At 41.7% G+C, this 20,889-nt stretch overlaps 1 protein-coding gene across 6 annotated transcripts in view; it reads left to right on the top strand.

Annotated features, from left to right (window-relative positions):
- The window catches only part of hivep3b (HIVEP zinc finger 3b), a 399,719-nt gene extending 380,049 nt beyond the window's left edge, over positions 1-19,670 (top strand). For all 6 annotated transcript variants that reach the window (XM_087976806.1, XM_043717599.2, XM_087976805.1 and 3 more), the window contains 3 exons: positions 2,884-2,982; positions 10,825-11,945; positions 16,026-19,670. In XM_087976806.1, coding sequence (XP_087832932.1) covers positions 2,884-2,982; positions 10,825-11,945; positions 16,026-16,988 — 2,183 coding nt within the window. In that variant the 3' untranslated portion in view covers positions 16,989-19,670. The remainder of the gene's footprint in view (positions 1-2,883; positions 2,983-10,824; positions 11,946-16,025) is intronic.
- The last annotated feature ends 1,219 nt before the right edge of the window (positions 19,671-20,889 follow it).

Raw genomic sequence — 20,889 nt, 5'->3', positions numbered from 1 at the left:
AAACAGAAGCGAGTGTGAGGAATGGAAAGCAAGTGGCAAAGATGGCCACTGGGTAAGGCTGCTCCAAAATGATGCTAATCGAGCCACGTAATTCTACATGAGCTCAGTACAGACTGATGTCAAAACCAAAATCCTGACACTAATTGGACATACAGGCCTCACTATATTTGCAGTGTTAAATTTAGGGCAACTTAAACAGGGGGTTTGTTGTACTATTTTGTTGAACTTCTGTCAATTCTTACCCTTGCAAAGACTATGCAATGCAAAGCTGGTCAGAAAATCAGAGAATGAAGCAGCACAGATGCAAGGCATTCAGCCTTTCACGTTTGTGCCAGCTCTTTAAAGAACTATGCAATTAGCGTGCTCCTCTCTCCTTAGCCCGTAGCCCTGCAACCTCATGTATTCATCCAATTCTCTTTTGAAAGCTATTTTTGAATCTTTCACCCCTCTTTCTGACAACTGTTTTCCAAACCACAGCAGCTCACAGCGTTGAAAACAGTCTCCCCCTCTCCCTTCTGGTTCTTTTGTCAATTCCTTCAGTCTTTGCTTTCTATTAACCTACCCTCCTGCCACTTAAGCACGATATCTTTAATGATTTTGCTAATACTGTTCACGATTTGAAATAATGTGATTAAATCTCCCCTTTGTCTGCTCTGGAGAGAACAGCCCCAGTCTCTCTAATCATTCCATAGACACCCTGCACCCCTGGCACTGTTCTGGTTGGAACACAATGGTCTTCTGTTGGAAAACTGCAACTGATAAAAAGTGGCCGGTACTCCTGACACCAGCTCTACTGAAACTGGAAAGGGGAATTCTGAGACCAGTCAGCTGAATTGGAACAATGATGTCTTGCTTTGTGTCTTTTCCCACAACGTTCAAATCTGATGGTGCATAAGACAGGCCAATGCCTTCCTTCTGTGCCACCTGTGGGACAACCATTTTGATATCAAAGATTCTCCCATCACTATCATGCAAGAAGGGAAGGGGCCTTTGTCATGGACCAATTTTTATCTCTTCATCCATATCTGTCTGATCGGTGTCATGTTTGTAGGAACTTGCTGTACATGAATTGGTTGCCATGTTATGTCAGACTGAACTTTACAATGTACTTCTGTTAAGGTGCTTTGGGAATGCCTTTGGTTAGGAAAGGCATTACGTAAATGGGAGTCAGTCCTTTTCTTATATCAGCAGTTTCAAAGTCACCCTCTTTACTTTTTGTAACTTTGGACATCCCCTATTGTCTAGCAGATGTCACAGCGTTTAGCAGTGTGAGAGTTACACTGCTGGCCCATCGGTTGGGCTGAGGTGAGGGGTCATCAGGCTATACTGAGCAATTCGGGTTTGTTCTCTTTATTTGCAACTAATGAGGTGCTGTTGAGCTATTGCAATAATGCATGTGCTATTTTATGCAAATTTAGTCACCCATATTGATAATTAAACCCAGGGATACTTAGCTCTTTAATAGTTACGTTATTGGGTATAGCAGTAGAGTCTCAGCAGCAGCTCTTGCCGCCAGCATTTCAACAAGCTGTAATGAAGCAAAATGATCACCAGCTCCCTCGTTGGGAGGTACTTTCTGCTGAAATGTTTTGTAAAGAATAGGAACTAGAAACCATAGCGATAAAGGATGGAGAAATGAAAAATGAGTTGAAGCTTCGGTGTACATGACAGAGAAACTTTGAGTGATACTTGCAGGTAATCTCTCTTCAGGGACTACCCCCACCCCTCGCCTTAATCCATGCTCAGGATATTCTAACTATGTGCGCAGGAAATACATAACCTCCCTCTATCAGGATTGCAGCAAAGATCGTTGCCTCGTTGTGTATGCATGTTCATGCTATTTCCTGCTAACATTCTCTGGCACAAAACCCACATTTGACTGAGGTGTCAGCTGTGGCTCAATGCCAAGTATGTTCCCCTCTGAATCAGATGATAGTTTGAATCTCTCTCCCACAACCAGGATATGAATCCAATCCAGTGCTGTTGAATGATTGCTTTTTCAGACGTGCTCTGACGTGAACGTGAGCAATCCTATGTCACTATTGCAAAGAAGAGCGGTGGAGTATTCCTAGCTGTCCAATATTTATCCTTTAACTGACATCATTAAAAACAGTCAATCTAGTCATTAATGCATTGCTGGTTGTGGGATCTTTTAGTGTGCAGTTTGACTTTTCCTGCATGTAATTTGGCTGCACCACTGCTGCAGTGACTGCTCTGCAAAAATATTTTGTTGATAGTAAAATGCTTTGGGACAACCTGAGGTTGAGGGAGGTGCGAGGTCAATACAGGTTCTTTCTTTTGTGGCATAACCATGAAATAATCAAAGTACAGAATGGGAAGTAAACCTAGATTTTTCAACCCAAGTGGACCATTGTGATACTACATTTGTTAACCCTTCTTCCTCTGTGTGTGCTGGGGATGGGGGAGTGGGGGGGGGAGGGTGGAACATGTGCCTCACATTGCTAAAATGTAGGCATTTAGTTGTATATAAAGGACACAATGCATCAATGCTGAATGTTTTGCTGTCACAGATGTTGCATTGCTAAAAACTGATTGACTGGCAAGGTTCCTGCAATGAGAGACCAGCTGTAAAGTATACAAGCAGAGGGGGGGGGGGAATTGAGCATTTGAGTCATTAGATCACAACCTTGCTGTCACTGTGTGATAGATCAGCTTTGCCTCTGTACCCAGCCAATGCTGAGCCACATTACACCCCAGTACCATTAGGATGATTTATGAAACTTCAGAAGGAGATTGCCTGAGGAAGCAGATTAGCCTCATTGAGACGTTAATTGAGCAGAGACTGGCTATTCAGCCAAGTAGCAGCCAAATGTGATTTACTGCATCGAATCAGCTAAATGCCTCACTGTTTGTGTTCTTCAGGGAACTTGACAAAGCACATGAAGTCAAAGGCTCACAGTAAGAAGTGCCAGGAGATGGGAGTCACTGTTGCATTAATGGAAGACGTGGAATCTGAAGAAGGTACCTTGGGCGTGTTGTATCGATTAATCCCGATGGGGCCATTAAAGATTTTTATTTTCAACTGTTGCTTCACTGTGGCCTCAGTGCTAACAACAGGGCTCTCAATTTTCTGGCAGAAATAGGTAACCAATCATTTGAGTTGGGTGAATTCAAGGGTCATTTCAAAAGGTCAATCCCACGAGACTGAAGATTGTTTCCATTGGGTTCACAATTTATTGGAAAAGTAGCAAAGGGAGTACCTGTACTATCGCTCTGTGTTGTGGCTGTGTGTTAAAGTGATCTCATTGACAAGTGCTGCAAATGCATGTTGCAAACTTACAACCTGTTATTCCAATAACCTTAAATGGAGGGGGTGGGTGGAGTTCCTGTTGCTCAATTGGTAGTGTCTCTGCCTCTAAGCCAGAAAATCTGGGACTCATTGGTCACAGAGGGTGCATTTTTTTCATATGGTTCAACAGATTAATCAAGTTTGTGAACATTTTGCATCTATTGACTAAAAGGGGGACAGATCATTAAACCCAAATGCAAACTGGGAGCATGCAGTTTGCAAAACGTGATCCAATGTATGTGTCGGGAGAAGCCAAGGGGTCCTTACCCAGTACAAAAGTGCTTACAAAATTTCCTACTTTTCTTTCCTCTTGGGGTTTCTAGTGGGATGCTCTTCTTGATCTTTTAGATTATGTTCAAAGTTGAAAGAGCAGCCTATATTGATGCTGGAGAAAATTAAATGCTATGGCTTGATGACCAACAATTTGCATTTATTTAACCTCTTTAACCTAGTAGAATATCCTAAGGTACTTCACATGGACTTTAATCAGATAAAGTCGGATGCGGAACCACATTGGGTGATATTAGGACAGCATGGTCAAAGGGGTAAGTTTTAAGGGTTGTCTTGTCAGAGACAGAGAGAGGTACAGATAGATGTCATTCTTTGACCAACTGATCACTCCTGTGAAGCACCTTGAGATGTTTTACCAGGCTAAAGGGACGATATGAATGAAAGTTGTTTGTTGTTGGATCTGAAATATCCAGGCACTTCAGACTGTGACGAAAACAGAAACTGCAGGAGAAACTCAGTGGGTGTGGCATCATCAGATGGGTCACTGGACTCAAAACGTTAACTCTGCTTCTCTCCATATGTGCCAGGCCTGTTGAGTTTCTCCAGCAACTTTTTGTTTTTGTTTCAGACTTCCAACATCCACAGTTCTTTGTTTTATTTAAGACTGTGGAGCTGGTCAATAATTGCCCTGTGAATGAGATGGTTGATTTACATGCAAAAAATCTGTGCTGATATCAATGCAGCTGAAGCAACACTTGACACTTGCCATTGGCCTTCAGTATTCCTCAAGTCATTTGGAGACCTGCCTACAACTCCATCAGAGGCCATCTGCCCAGGACATAATCGCACAGCATGATCAGGTTCCAGACCCTGCTCCCACATGTGAATCATCAGCTGAGTGAACTTTACGCAGAAAGAAAACATACCTGATGGATGGCTCCGAGGTTTCCAAGCAGACCAGATCAATCTCAGTTACCTTTTGAACAGATGCCAATGATGGTCGATGTGATAACACTCACAAAATCTGAGTGGAAACTTTTACCCGCAATCAAAGGTTTAGCTGCTCTTCGTTTTGGGGAGTCTAAAGGCAAGGAACTAACACTTTAAGGATGCATTTGACGTTGTCAAATTTTTAAATTTGTGTTGAAGTGGAATGGCTGCCACATTTAGCTCCTGGAGAGATCAGGGTTCTTCTAAGGTTAAAGGTCATTGCATAGAGCTTTGCGTTCCTGCACCAGAGATCATGGACAACCAATGGAAAGAGGAATATCAGACTGGCTCCATTGGGAATTACACTTCTCATTATCCCAGTCAAAGAATTGAAAGTGTGGAGGGATTGATACCAGGACTTACAGCAGTATTTATTCTGCAGTAAACAAGGTCTACTTAGAGTAAGGAACGTAATGTTCTTATGAGGAATTCAAAGTTGTTCCCACAGGCCCAGAACCTTACGCTATCAGATGTGCTCTGCAGTGAAATTTTGATCTGTCATTATTCAGGAAGTGCTTGAGGTGAGATTTGTGATCAAAATGAGTGAGGCAAGTTGTCTTTTTGTGAATCATTTAAAAACATGCATGTGAGGCAGATACGTCAAAAGATTGAGCAACATGTTTAGTTTCCCAGTCCAGACTTTGAGAATCCCAATCTAGAATCATGAGTGTAGAAGCTCAGCTCATGTATCAGTCTGATACAGAGGGAATCCTGCTCTAGATGGAACATTACAGCACAGTACAGGCCCTTTGGCCCTTGATGTTGCGCTAACTGGTGGAACCAATCTGAAGCCCAACCAATCTGCTGTTTTAGGTGCCACTTTTCAAAAAACGTGTCAGACAAAGGACCTGTCTGCCCTCTCAGAAGCATGTAAAATTTCCAACCTCTATACTTTGGAGGAGTATAGGAACTCCTCTGTGTCATGGTCAGTATTTAACTCCTGACCGACATGACTGAAAGAAGTTATCTGGCCTTTATCACATCACCGTTTATGGGATCTTACTGGACTTGCATTGTTTCCCATCATTGCCACAGTGATGACACATCAGAAAAGTACTTCATTGCTGCAGAGCACACTGGACATCGTGACATCGAGAAGGTGCCAGAGCTGATATCTGATCTAGTTAGCAGCTGTTCATATTAAAGATAATAATACAGTAGCCACTGATGCAGACATACCCATCTATATACTCAACTGTCCTGAAAGTGTTTTACAAAGGGTGAGGTTGCTTCTCCAGCTCTCTGACCAGCTAAGTGCATGATGGAGCCTGTTACATTGCATTCAGTTAAAAATCACACAATACCAGGTTATAGTCCAACAGGTTTAATTGGAAGCACATTAAACTTGTTGGACTATAACCTGGTGTTGTGTGATTTTTAACTTACACCCCAGTCCAACACCGGCATCTCCGAATCATGACATTGCATTCAGTTAGATAGCACCTGAAATAGCATGATCTGTGCTGATAGCAGCCAAGGTGAACGGAAGTTAGTGTTATTTGCTTCATTGCCTATTTGGGCTAGGATATAAAGTGCACCTCTGTGGACTGGGTCAGCTTGACTGTGATGCACCCCATAGTCAAATGGCTGGACCTGCCATGCTTGGATTAGAAATGAGAGGGGCTAAAGGCAGGACTAATCCCAGCAGGATGTGTGCTTTCAAAAGAATTGGACATAAAATTGAATGAAGGCAGTGATTTCAAAAAGGCTATAAGCGGATTTAGATCAAAAACAATAATTTGCAATTGTAAAGCACTTTTTAACATAACTTCCCAAGTAATGGAACAACTTCCAAGTAATATTACCAGACAAAATTTCACAACATATTAGCAAATATGAGTACAGGTGACAAAAGATAGCATGTGTGACAATAAAATCTAAATAAACTCCAAATCTAAATAGGTGGATCCAAAGTTAGGTCTAAAAGGAGAAAAGCGAAGGAGCCAGGTTAAAGTCAGGACAAACAGCTGGCCAAAATCTAAGAATGCATTTCTTGGAGGATTTTAGGGTTGGAGTAGATGGCAAAGATAGCAATTGCAAGGTTAAACTGCGTTGATTTAATCACAAAAGACCTTAGCTTCTTGGAGTGTACCGGGTCCATTAACAGCAGTACTGTTTACATAAGGTTAGCATTTTGCTTTTAATTGTTTTCATCTCTGTGGAGAAGGATAGAAAGAATTGATTGCTGATACCTGGAATGATTGCAGTGGTCGCCCGTGGGAATCAAGAGTGGTTTGTCTAAACCTGAGGCATGTATATTGAAAATGTCAAGGAGTCTTTCTCAATAGCTGCTGCTGTTACAGAAGGGACAAGAATAAATGAAGTGTTTTGTTAGCCAACATGATGGAGGCAGAGTTTCCAGTGGTTTGTGCAGCAGTCAGTCATTTTTGATCACCTATGGATTGGCCAGTATTTGCAATGATATCATAGAATTGCAGCACAGAAACTTGTCATTTTCCCCATATTGTTCATGCCAACATTAATGCCTCACAGGAACTTTCTCCACCAAGCTTCATCTAATTCTATTAGTGTAATCTTCAACTCCTTGTGCTGCATGTACTTGTTTCACTTCCCCTTAGATGGCCATATATTATTCATCTCAGGATTCCATGTGATAGACAGTTCCACATTCTAACCACTCCCTGGGTAAAGGAATTTAGACATTCCAAGGCAGCTACATGATCTCCAATACAACAGTGATTGCAGAGCTGAGAAACATTAGCAAAACAACAGTGTGAGGAGACAGTCTACCTAATGTCTCGTAATTTTTGTGGATTAAAACTCAAACAAGACAATAGACTGGTTTCTGAAACTCAGTCTACATGGGAAACAGTTCAGTGGGATGGTTTACTGGGCCACCAGTCCCGTGTCACTTACAGTGAACTGTAAATCAGATTGCATTTCCAGATGGCAGAAACAAAAGTTGCTTTTTGCTTCTGAACTTGATTGTGTTGAGACACAGGACTTAGAGCCAGAGTGCACTGCTGTTCCTGGGAAGGCAGCCTTATCCATCATAGGGAGTGGTGGGGGGAGGAATTGTGTGGGTGAAGGAGGAGTTCAAAAGATCATTAAGTGAATGTTGGGTGCCAGCAGGCAGTTAAATGTATGTCACTCTGAAAACTAGTGTAATAGTTTGGAGGAGTTTCTGAAGTGAATTTCGTTATTATAGTTGCAGTTGTTTTCCTCTGGCAGTGCAAGAGATCGGGTAAGGTTCCCTCGTGGGCTAACATAGTAGTTAGTTCAGATTTTGTTAAAATGGTACGTAAAGGGATTTGGCCATGCAGGGTCACTCACTTTGATCTAAGAACATGAAACAGAAATATCTTCTTCATGGTAAGAAGTCTGGGAACTGTGGAGGAGTCAAAGAATTCGAGCTATTATGCATGGGGGAGAAAAAGTGATCAAAGAAGCTAAATGAATGTTTGCCTTTATCTTAAAGGGGCTGGCCTATAGAAGGGAAGGTTATTCTCCAGTCTCACAGAGCATTACTCAGACCTGGTCAGGAATACACCAATCCAAAGGGACCATGTTGGCCTTGGATAGGTTACGGAGTCGATTTGCAAGAATTATGAGAACCAGTTGCATAATCTTGGCTTGGGTTTCATGTAGAAGTGGGAGCTTACTGACGTGTTTGAACTATTAAAAGGATTCAGTGGGGAAGACACAAAATGAACCACTTCCTCTGGTGGAGAGTTCCACAACTAGGAGACGTGATCCTAAAACAAGAACTAGACCATTCAGGAGTGAGATGAATCTTTGCACAAAGAGCAAATTGAGTCTGGAATTCCCATCTGTAGAAAAATTGATATCTTCAAGAATGAGATCAGCAGATTTTTATGAGTGAAACGTTTAGCTAAAACTGCAGCAAAGGTGGTGAGTGAGTGAATGGAGTCCAGTGCCTGAATGTGCCAGTCTGGCTTCTATGTTTGTTTCACAGTAATACAGCAACTATTATTCTATATTCCTCAAACGGTATTCACAACCATAATATTTGTGGCAATAAAGAATAAGTTAATTAATAATAAATCCACAGAACTCAGGAGAAACGTGTTTTTGTTTCAGAATATAGTTAGAATATGGAACTCACTACCAGAAGTAGTGTTTGAGGCAAGAAGCATAGATTCCTTTCAGAAGATGTTAGCTAAATGCTTGAATCATAAAGGAATGAAAGGAATCCCTAACAAGGTGGGAGGGTTCTCAGTGCATAAACCTGTTAGATTAAGCATTCTTCTCCTGTATTATTGATGATATGTAATTTTGTTCAATGAATTAATTAAATGTGGATGTCACTGACTAAGACAGTATTTATTGCCCATCCTCTAATCATGCTCTTGAAGGTGGTGATGAGCTGCTTTCTTGAATCTGTAGTCTGAGTGCTGTTAGGAAGAGAGTTCCAGGATTTTGATCCAATCCGATCCAAGATTATAGTTCCAAGTCAGGATGGGACATGGCTTGGAGGGAAACTTGCAGGAGGTGGTATTCCCTTGTTTTCCGGGATGATAGATGGTCATGGGTTTGGTGGGGAAGAGCCCTGTCAAGTGAGCCTTGCTGAATTACGGCGGGACACCTCCCAGATGGCACGCTGCTGCCACTGTGATGGGGGAGGGAGCTTTGAAGATGGTGGAAGGGGTGCTGATCCAGTGGGCTGCCTTGTCCTGAATAGCTTCAAGCATCTTGAATAAAAATATCTGCAGCACCAATATAAAGATTCAGGGGATGTGCTGTGACATTGAAAGTTATAAATAGACAATTGCGAACACAGGGATCATCTGAGACTGTCTGCGAGTTTCCTATTGTGCGTTTGACAGCTGAAAAGAGGGCTTCAAAAGACACTGATTCATGATCCTGACAGAATAAAAAGGTTTGTTGCTTTTGGACAAACATCACTGCTTTGGAATGTATGTGGCTCTTCCTGAGCTGTTCCGCTTTCTATCAGTGTCTGCTGTAACTGCTGGACTGAACAAATAATGAAGCCAGTGTGAGGAAAAGAAGACTAAGTGAATTGAAACAATGGCCAGAATCTTCTGCTGTTTAGAATGTAAGTGGGACTCGGGATCAGTTCCAGATCTCCTCTCCTGTCAGAGCATCCACTTGAAACTTTCCCAGAGACAGCCAATTCAGAGAACACCTCTAGATCCAGTTTGTTTGGGGAGGAGAACAAGTTGTTTCTTGAGGTTACAGGCCCAGTTTTGAGGGTGCTTCTGAAAAAGTTAAAATGCAATTAAGAAGTTGGGCGGAGCACCGCTGTAGGGCCACTAAGATGGGGAGAATCTTTCAGGAGGTTGGCTGCAATACCTGAGTAAGGATGACTGCTGGGAGGTGGGGGCGGGGGGGGCGGGTATTGAAACAGGAGGCTTTTTGGGCCCCCTCTCCCACGATCAGCCATATGCAAGCCACCTCCACACCCCTGCTCAATTTCCCCACAGTGGGGACATCTCCAGTAATTGGATCAGTCAGCTCAAATGGGCCTGTAGACATCCAGTTTGGCTATCTGGCCTATCAATTATTGACCTGCCTCTGGTGATCTCTCCAAGGAGCAAGAACCTCTGGGATCACTGAGTGGACACATATTTCTCTCAAGTTCTTCCTCAACTCACCTTGAACTCGACCTCCACTGGACTGAGAAGCTTCTGCCTTCTGTTAGTTGCATTTGGAAGGAATCTTCCAGAAACAGCTTGGGGTTGGAACACTGCCATCATGAGTTGTGAAGCATTCTCTCTGTCTTTGAGATCCCATGTGGGGGAGGCCCCTCCGAGGCAGGAAGTACTTTCAGTCAGAAGATGGGCTTTGTAAAATCCCTGCCAGTCCTCACTTGACAGCAATGAATCTCAGGCCATGGTTCAGGATACCATATTGAAACAAAACAGCCATTTTAGAGGCACAAAGGACTCATTTGGTAGAACAGATAGAGAACGGGACTAAGTTTGGTGCCAGATTTCTGAAACATTTAGAATGTTTTCATTTTAACTATGTCAGCTGTGTCCTAATTATTTACATAGAGTGATGTTTTTCAGACTTCTGTCAATAGCAAAGGGAAGAAATCCTTTGTGAATATAGACATAGTCCTAAGGGACCACCTCTGAGTATTGGGATACATGCTTCTGAAAAAATTGTTGCAAGATAAGTCACCTTGGATTTGGCTCTCTCTCTAAAATGAAAGGTTTCTGGGTGGTTTGAGTACTTTTGCTTGTTATTTTAATGAGAGGGTGAGTGCATGAATTTGTCCCTGTAAAAGACAATAAATGCAATGTTCATTTTTTAATGTTACTTTTTTGCCCATATCTCTGATTTAGGAACCAGTGAAGAAAAGTTGAAGAAAGCAGAAGAAATCGAAGGCACAGAACCAGGAGAAGAGCATCAGTTTTCAGATGTTGAGGAGTCAGATGATGATGATGACAACGACGATGATGATGAAGAGGAAGAGGAAGAGGAACAGTTTGTGAGGTCTTCAGAGATTGCAAGTACCAGTCCACAAACAGCTGGGACTGTGTCAACTTCATACAGAGGGGAAACAACCATCCCATCATTAGAGACCACTTTGAAGCAGGGATCTAGTTTAACCAGTCAGTATTCATCGACGGGTTGCCCCGGGTCACCATCTCAAGTTCAGCCAATGAAATCCTCCGAGCCGGGCATGGTTCCTGTGTGTCATGGTGTCTCACAGGCAAAACCTGAAGGAAGTATTTCAATACCACCATTGCCATCTGCTGAGCATTTTCTACTGAAGCAAGGCGATCCTCTGATGAAAAGGCAGACTGTGCTAAGTCCAGATATTCCACCATCAAGAGATACGTCACCTAGAAGGCCATGGTCTCCGAAGAGGGAATCATCGCCTCATAGCCTTTTATATCCAGGAGGGGACATTCCATCTGGGAGACACACATCACCAGAGAGAGAGGCATCAGTTCAAGAGCACTTTTCCCCAAGAAAAGAAATGTCACCTCGGAGACGCTTTTCACCAGGCAGGGAATTATCATCCAGGAGCTGCCCATCACCAGGGAGAGGTATGTCACCAAGGAGACGTCTCTCTCCAGGCAGAGAGGTGTCACCCAAGAGATGTCTATCACCGAGGATCGAAGTGTCATCTGGGAGAGCGTCACCTCGAAAACATTTGTCACCAGAAAGAGATGTGTCACCTGGGAGAACTTTGTCACCGGGTATGAAAATGCTGCCTTCAAGGTATCTGTCTCCAGCAAGGGAGATCTCTCCAAGGAGACAATTGTCACCTGTGCAGCAAGAATCATCTGTAAGACACTTGTCTCCAGCAAAAGATGAATTGCCAAGTAAATGCCTGACATCAAGTTGGCAGAGTGCCCAATGCTCCTCTTTTCCTGCAAAGCACAGTGACTCATCTTCGGTGGGTCTACCTCCAAGGATATCTAGCAAAGAGCCAGAACAATCTGAATCTAAATTGGTAAGAAAGATAAAGGTACTCCATAAAGTTTCCCCCAATGGTGAAGAATGGCTTAACATTACTGGTGCTAGGCATATCTAGTTCAGCTGTGCCATTCCTCTTCTGCCTTCCAGACAATCAAACTGTTTTAAAATTCTGCCCTCAAGGCTCAACAGCAAGTGATTATGGGGTAACCCTGAAGTCTGGACTAAAAATCCAGGAACACAAGTTTAAGTCTCACCACTACAACTGGGGAATTTAAATTCAGTTAATTAACTAAATCTTGAATGAAAAAGCTAGTATCAGTAATGGTAAGCATAAACTTGTGTGATTGTTGTAAGAACCCATCTGATTCAATGTTCCTGCTGAGGGAAGCAAACTGGTCGTCGTTATCTGCTGTGCCCTCTACATTACACCAGACCCACAGTCATACAATTGACTCTTCACTTTCTCTGAAATAGCTGAGTAAGTCAATCAACTGCATTCACCTTAGCAAAGCCAAGTGCAATAAAGGACTGTTCTTAAAGATAAAAATCTCTTGCTGAAAGATCCCTTGTCTAATCACTCTTGGAATATGGGCATCTTTGGCAAGGCCAGCAAGTATTGCCTCACTTCAGTTGCTCTCTTTCACTATTGTCTTGTGGCATGCTAGACATTTCATTAGGCAGTTAAGAGTCAGCCATGTTGTAATGAAACTGAAGGCCATAAGGTTCCTTCCCTAAAGGATATCTTCATTCATAAGATTCTACCAGTCACTTTAGTCACTTTTTAGTCACTTTTACTACTGGTCATTTTTTTCTCGATTTCAGGTTATGGACCTAGTGCGGGAAGGTGGGACTAGTGTAGGTGGTGGTTCATACTCAATGGGCTGAAGTGCCTGTTTTGTGCTGTAAGATTCCATGATGTTCTCAAACATTGGGATTTAAGCTTTCACCCTATGGTTTAATAGACCAGTAACATAACCAGGATGCCACCATGCCTTTGTCAGCTACCTCCTTGTGGACCATTCCACACTGTGTTGCTGACTGTGTTTTCTTGAGAACCCAGGTCATTCATTTTCTGGAAGCAGACAAGTCTCTTTTTCTTTAAAATTGTTTTTCTACTTTCCCTTGGTTTTGTTGGAATCAAATGATGGTAGCTATCATTCTGGGGCACATTTCACTGCAATTCTGCAAATTGCAATTTATTACTGCTCCTTGCTGTAATGTATTCCTTAGCTGTGTTTTTGCATACATACATTTCACTTTTACTTTTTTCCTTTTTGTGCCTCCTGTTTCTTATTCCATCTTGCTCCCTTTATTTTCAGGACATTTCCATAACTTGGCCTTAGATGTAATATAACTCAGACCACCATCAATGTAATTGCCACAAGTGCATCAGCAAAGGCTGGGTGGCTGTACATTATTGAGAGAATTCAGAGAGAGCTTAACTCTATATCTAGAAGCACTCAATTTGATCCGTGAGTCATGAAAATGACTTTGGTTGATTGGAACAAAAGAAGTGCTCTAACAGTGCTGACATTACAAACTGTTTGCAATGAAAATACATGTGCTTATGCACCTTTCTAAAGGGCTGTTGCCCCCAGACACACCAACATCTCTTCCCAATTCCATTCTCCAACACTCATTCACTCAGCAGCCTCTCTTCCCAGTATATACACTCTCATCCTCTCTCTCCTTCACTCCTTTGGTCTGTCTGCCAGTGTCTGTGAAGCAGAGTTGCTTGCCTAGGGAAAAGGGAGCCTGTACAATAGACAGACTGGAGCAGAACTCAGCCAGCTCTGAAGCCATCACTCACCTTCACAGCTCAGCTGCATGACCTTCCATTTATTCTTAATCTCCATCCAAATTAAACTTGCCAGCTTCTAACTGTGCCAAGTTAGTGTGCAGGCATCCTGACCTCACTCAGCACTCACCACTAAAAGTATCTTTTGAAGTTGAAGCGCATTTTGAATTCGCTGTCCACGCCTCGCTGTTGGGTGGCATTGATCCAGTATGTCAGCGCTAACCCTGTCGCTACCTCTGGACAGCATTGCTTCCTCTCCACACTCTTAGAACGTAGAACATAGAATATAAAACTGTACAGCACCAGAATGGGCTCTCTGGCCCATGATGTTGTGTCGAATATGATGCCAATTTGATGCCACTTCTCCCTGCATATCCTTGCATATATTCATGCACTTGTCTAAAAGTCCCTTAAACACCACTAACATATCTGCCTATTACCATCTCCACTGACAGCATGTTCCAGTATCCTACCGCTCTGTGTAAAAAAAAAAACTTGCCCCTCATATCTCCTTTGAACTGGCACCCTCTCACTTTAAATGCATGCCTCCTAGTTTTAGACATTTCAACTCTGGAAATAAGATACTGACTGTCGACCCTATCTATGCATCTCATAATTTTATAGACTTCTATCAAGTCTGCCTTCAGCCTCTGCTTCTCCAGAGAAAACAACCCAGTTTTCCTATCCTCTCTTTATAGTTCATCCCCTCTAAACCAGACAGCATCCTGGTGTACCTCTTCTGCACCCTCTCCAAAGCCTCCACATCCTCCCTGTACTGCAGTGACCGCAATTGAATACAATACTCTAAGTGTAGCCTAACCAAAATCTTATGAAACTGCAACATGACATCCTGACTTCTGTACTCAATTCCTTGACCAGTAAAGGCAAACATGCCATAGGCCTTCTTTACCATCCTGTTTACTTGCATGGCCACTCTCAGCAAGCTATGGACTTGAACCCCAAGATCCTTCTGTACATCAGTGCTGTTCAGAGTCCTGCTTGTATACTTTTCCTTAACATTTGATCTCCCAAAGTGCAGCTCCTCACAGTTGATTGAGCTCCATTTGCCATTTCTCTGCCCATAGCTGCGACTGGTCTATAACCCACTGTATCCATCGTTGGTGTTTGGAGAAGGAGCATTCAACACCGAATGTTACCTCTGTGACAGCATTAAGGGTCCGGATTCAAAATGTGAGAACTGATGGTTCATACTATTCACCTCAACTAGTCCTACTCGGTAACAGTTTCCGCATTCCGAACCAGTCTGTGGGGGCAGCACAGTGGTTAGCACTGCTGCCTCACAGCGCCAGGGACCCGGATTCAATTCCCGCCTTGGGCAACTGACTGTGTGGAGTTTGCACATTCTCCCTGTGTCTGTGTGGGTTTCCTCCAGGTGCTCTGGTTTCCTCCCACAGTCCAAAGATGTGCAGGTTAGGTGAATTGGCCATGCTAAATTGCTAAATTGTTAGGTGCATTAGTCAAAGGGAAATGGTCTGGGTGGGTTGCTCATCGGAGGGTTGGTGTGGACTGGTTGGGCCGAAGGGCCTGTTTCCTCACTGTAGGTAGTCTAAACTAATCTAAAACAGATTTTCCTAAATTCCATTTTGGATTTGTTAGTGACTGACTTGTATCTATGGCTCCCAATTTGTGTTTTGCCCATAAGTAAACCAAGTTTATCACCTGTAATGATGACTCAATTTACATTTATACAATGCCTTAATCTAAAGGTGCTTCAGAGGTGCAAGGAGAAAATGGGCAACATGAGGATGTTAGGAGAGGGTGACCAAACGGAGGAAATTTAAGTAGGATCTGTAAAGAATGAGAGCGACCTAAGCAGACAGCAATGAGTTTACAGCGAATTGAAAGGGTGAAGCTGTGAGGGTTTAAAATTAAAGTGTTTAATAATATTTTGCATTGATCTAGGGTTCTGTGAATATATTCACTTTGAGCAAAATTCAATAACTGACAATTAACGTGAAATATTCCAAGTGACTTCACAGGTACATTATCAAACAAACATTTGATAGTGAACCGATGAAGGAGATATTGGACCAGTGATTAAAAGCTTGGTCAAAGGAATGCATTTTAAGGAACATCTTTAATGACAGTCAAGAGGCAGAGAGAGAACTGGAGGGAATTCCAGAACTTAAGATCTAGGCAGCTGATACACAACTGTTAATGGTGAAGTGAATAAAATTGGGACACGCAAAATTTCAGAATTTAGGGAATGTAGAGATCAATAATAAATGAATTATAAGAGAGAACTTTGTAATCAGAAATATGTAATTAATCTCCTCTTCCTTTTCTACTGTACAGAAGATGTCTAGAATGGGCTACCACAGTATACATGAAGAGCCAAGTACACCGTCCCATGCCTTGCATTTTCTTTCTTCAAGAAATACACAAACTGCACATGAAGGACAAAGTTACAGTGGGCTGTCTGGGACCGCACAAGATTATGTTTTCAGTCATCTTCCTCTGCACTCTCAACAGTTGGTCAGGACACCCTACCCCATGATTCCAATTGGTGGAATACAGATGGTTCAGACAAGGCCAGGCTTGGTGCCTTCTCCAATAGTCTCTCTACAGTCAGGCATTCCTGTGAATCCAACTGCACCTGATCCCTTTAGTGCAACTAGGACAGAGGCCACAATACATTTCGAAGAGGGGGTTTTGCTAAGACCCAAATCTGCTGGAGCAACAACTTCAAAACCTTTGCCTTTACCGCAGCTTTCTGTTCCCACAGCCCCTGTTGTGACAGTACCTTCTCTTGCTAGAAGTAGTAAACCAAGTATTACTTTACAGAGGATAGAGACTGTTGAGTTAGACAAAGCAACAGCATACAAACAGGAGGAATACAGGGTACCAATTTATTCTGAACCCAGCACTATCGCTGCTCTGAGCCACTCGGGGCAAGATGCTGGCTCAGCCAGACTGGACAGCCCCAGCACCAGCCACGAGCACTATCCAAAGCCTTCGACAAGTGGAGAAGGATCTTCAAAGGATCTGAGCACGAAGCAGTTTGGGTGTACAGACACCTATTATGAGTCAGCCCGCACTTTAGCCACCACGGAACCTACACATCCTTTACAAGGAAGTGCTAGTAGTTCATCAGACTCTTCGAGTCCTTCCCACTCTTTCCAAACCGGTGCTGGCAGGACTGCTTCAAGTGGACAATCTCACCCAGTTCGAACGCAAAGTGGAAGCAACCCAGAGTATAAGGGTGAAGGCTTTGTGCACCTTGATATGCAAAAGGACAATAAGACAGGAAGTTCATAGCATCCACAGCCATGCAGATTCATCTTTGAAGAAGATGCATTGGGCATTTGTCAACACTATTTTCCTTCCTCATACTCATGAATGTTGTTAGAACAAAGCATTCACATATATATATAGTAAACATGACCAAAATCATCAGAAAATTCCTGTTTAAAATTGTCCAAGTCCAGTATTATTTAAATGTACACAGTTACTTGTGCCTTTCTCTTTTATTTTGTGGCTACAGATGTATAGGATGGGAGGGAAGGGGGGGAAGCGGTGAAGAGAAAATGATTTGAGGCTGTGAATATTTTTAAAAGCAATGTAATTGATTCAGAGTAGCTGTCTGTTTTTTCATTTGGAATTACTTTGAGTCAAATCACATGAAACAAAAGGGATTAAAACATTGGTGTGATGATGCACTGAAGACTTATTTTTATATTGATAAAATGTAAACTGCTTGTGTACAGAAATAATTCTATGAAGCATATTTATTGTATTCTGTATTTAATTGTTTATAAATGGCTACATTTTCTCAGCATCTTGGTGGTCTTTCTGTGCGCTTTTTATAGCTTCTTACGCAGAAATGATTACAAAAAAATTAATTTTGACCATGGTTTTGTTTACCTTTTTGCAATGATTGACTCTCAGCACTTAGGCTATCCTGATAAGGATTCTTTCACATTTAACGCCTTCTATTAGTCTGGAGAAAAGAGAATTTCAAACATTTGAAGACAACAAGGAAAATCATTTATGTAGCAAAGTTGCACCAGGGTCAGTATCACAGATTCCAAGACTGTGGGGGTCCATTTTCCTTTGGAATATAGCTTTGTAATAAAACACTGACCCAAAAGATCATGAACTACGAATCATGCCAGTACCCTGTGAATAATCTGCTATTTAATGCTTGAGAGGAACTTTTAGTCCTACGGTTCTCAAAGCTGTCCACCACTGAGGGCATTTTTTTGCATCATGTCTGGGTCTGTTGTAGACTAAACGATAAAGAGAGATTAATCGCCATAATTAGTCATTTAATATGTGACCAGCGGGATGGTAGTAGGTGAACTAGATGGACTGTCATCTTTTTTCTTTATCCAGCAATGTTAACAACTTTGAGATGCAGAACTTTTAAGTAATGAGTTGAAGGATGCACAGTTCCCAAGTCCAAAGATGCTTTTGGGGAACCTCCTATTTTTACTTACTTTTAATGTTTGTTGTGGCCTTGTTTGGGTGGGGGTGGGGAGAGAAAAGCTGAGGACAGTTACTGGTGGGCTGTCTTTTCAGCAGTGTCTTTTTTTAGTACCTTGTCTCAATTGAAACGATTTTGTCCGCAGTCTGCAATACTTTGTCAGTTCTATTGAATGTAATTTTAGATATAAATGTAATGTACATAAAATGCACTTAAAAGCATTTCAGACACTTTCAAGTGGAATATAGGTGATGTGAAAGAGTTCTTAAGTTTTATATTTGCTCTATGACATTCCATCATTTTGGCTGCACTCAAATGCTTATGCATAGTATTATTTTAAATTTAGCTAGCTAATGCAAACTTAGAAATTCCCCATTACTACAGTGGTCTGAAGGTTTACCTGCGTCATTTGTTCTATTATCAAATCTCATAACCCCTTTCCCCACATAGTGCCCCTTTTTATTTTAAAAATTTTGCCCTTTTTATTGAAATAATTGCTTTTGGCATTGAAATATAATATTCCTTTGTTATCATCACGTTTCTACTTGGGAAAAATGCTCTGTTTACAGCCAGGGAAACCTTATTCCACTGTGTGTGATGAATTCAAAGAGACAGAGTTCTTGTTTCAGAGTTACGGAGTTTCCATGCTGTCTCATTCAGGCTTTGATGCAATTTTGATCATTGCAGCATAATGTTACAATTTAAGGCCAGCTGACTGATTTTCTGAATGAATTTCTGTAACGTATCACTGACTGTTACTTTTCTTAAAACAAACAAAATGGGTGCATTATTAAATTAGCAGTATTTTCACTTAAATAAGCCTCAGAACCAAGCCTGCAATGGGCCAGTGAAAAGGGACACTGTCTCTTTTTTTTATATGAAAAACATTTGTTGCCAAAATATTTGGCGGTCTTGAAGATTTTCTAATGAAAGGAAAAGGAAGATCTTGAATTGTACAACTTGCATGATATCAGCAGTTTGGCACTTAATCTCACTTTAATTCCTGTAGTGTTAACGTGGAATCCGTCTTGTTAAATTTGATACTTTTCAAGAATATTGATTGTTCTCCTTTTCAGAGATTGTGTAATAATATTGTCTGTTTAAAAGGAAAAGTTTATATACTTCTTTTGTTTAAAAAAGGCAATACATTCCAAAAAAGACAACTGTAAATACATATAGGTATACTATGTAATTGGTAAAATTGCCTGTAATTATTTTGAAACACCAATTTCTAGTACTGCACCTTGCAACACTTGTATGGGGTAAAACCATATATAAATGCAGGTAACAAAAGCACAGAGATCATTGTAAAATAAAAGGAAATAAATTTTAAAAAAAGAAAAGAAAAAATATAAGAAAAAAAACTGAAGACATGGAAGTCAGTATTTGATGTCTGTGATCCCTATTGTACACCTACACATCTGTACTGTTAATTGTCTTTACCACTGTTCAAAGTTGGTAAAGGAGTTGGGCATATTTTTTAAAAAGCATGTTGGAATAAATTTTACAAACTCGATGTGTTTCCAGGGTTGTCTCATTGCCCTTCCCTTGGGTGTTGCTTGTTTAATCCTCCGTTGCTTGGCATTTTTTTTAAACATTAGACTATTTTGAAGAGCTATCCTGAATGCTTTTGTTGCTCCATGACAATTCTTGAGTAATTATCAGTTTTTTTAAAAATCCCTTAATGCTCTTTATATTTTCTCTCTCTCTTTTTTCTCTCTCTCACTCACTCTCACTCTCTCACTCTATCTTTCTCTCCTGTGTCTCTCTCTCTTCCCCTTCTTCTTCTCCCTCTCCCTCTCCCTCCCTCTCCTCCCTCATCCCCCCCCCCCCCCCGTCCTCGTGCGTGCTCTCTCTCTCTCCGTCTCTCTCCGTCTCTCTCCGTCTCTCTCCGTCTCTTTCTCTGTCTCTTTCTCCGTCTCTCTCTCCGTCTCTCTCTCCGTCTCTCTCTCTCTCCCCCAATTCGTAAATGATGAGGCCATCTGGTAATGAGACTGCCCAAATGGATGTCACACAATGTGACTGAGCACATCCAAAGGAGAAGACAAAAACCAAATGATCTTGAGGAAAGGAATATACATGACCTAAACTGCTTTGTTGAATGTCACCATTATGGTCACTAGACAGGCCAAATTGATGAACTAACAGCCCAAAGCATCTTTTCTACTTTTCCAACAGAGTCCACTATTACTAGTGAGTGCACAATCTAGACTGAGACTTCAGTGCAGTATCTAGGGAATGTTGCACTATCGAAGATGCCATTATATCATGGATTCAACTCTCCTGAGGAGTGATTGTGAAAAATACTATGGTATTATTTTAAAAAAGAGAGAGACTTCTGATTGACATGCCCCAGCTAACATTTATTCCTTAACCAAAATAAAAAAAAAACTATCTAATCATTGTCATGTTTCTGCTTGGGATCTTACAGTTTTGGCTGCTGTGTTTCTGATGTAACAACGGTTTCCAAGCTTCGAAACAAAAAAGTAATTAAATGGTTGCGATAAACCACTATGGGTTACCCTGAGGTCATGCAAAGGTGACACATAAGTACACATCTTCCTTTAACTAGAGAAAGCTGGTTGTTCAACTACCACAATGACTCAAGGTCAATGTTCAGTGCTATTGGATAAAGAAAAGTCCCCATTGTTACTCATTTGAGAGAGAGACAACTGGTAGTGGTTGAACCGGAGGGCCACCATACCTATGCAAAGGGGTGAGGTTGAGAAGGAG

This window comes from Chiloscyllium plagiosum, unplaced genomic scaffold, assembly GCF_037043375.1.
Source record: "Chiloscyllium plagiosum isolate Xiang-an unplaced genomic scaffold, Cpla_swu_hap1 HiC_scaffold_30, whole genome shotgun sequence".
In the NCBI taxonomy this organism is placed as follows: domain Eukaryota; kingdom Metazoa; phylum Chordata; class Chondrichthyes; order Orectolobiformes; family Hemiscylliidae; genus Chiloscyllium; species Chiloscyllium plagiosum.
This window is presented reverse-complemented; position numbering and strand designations above follow the sequence as displayed.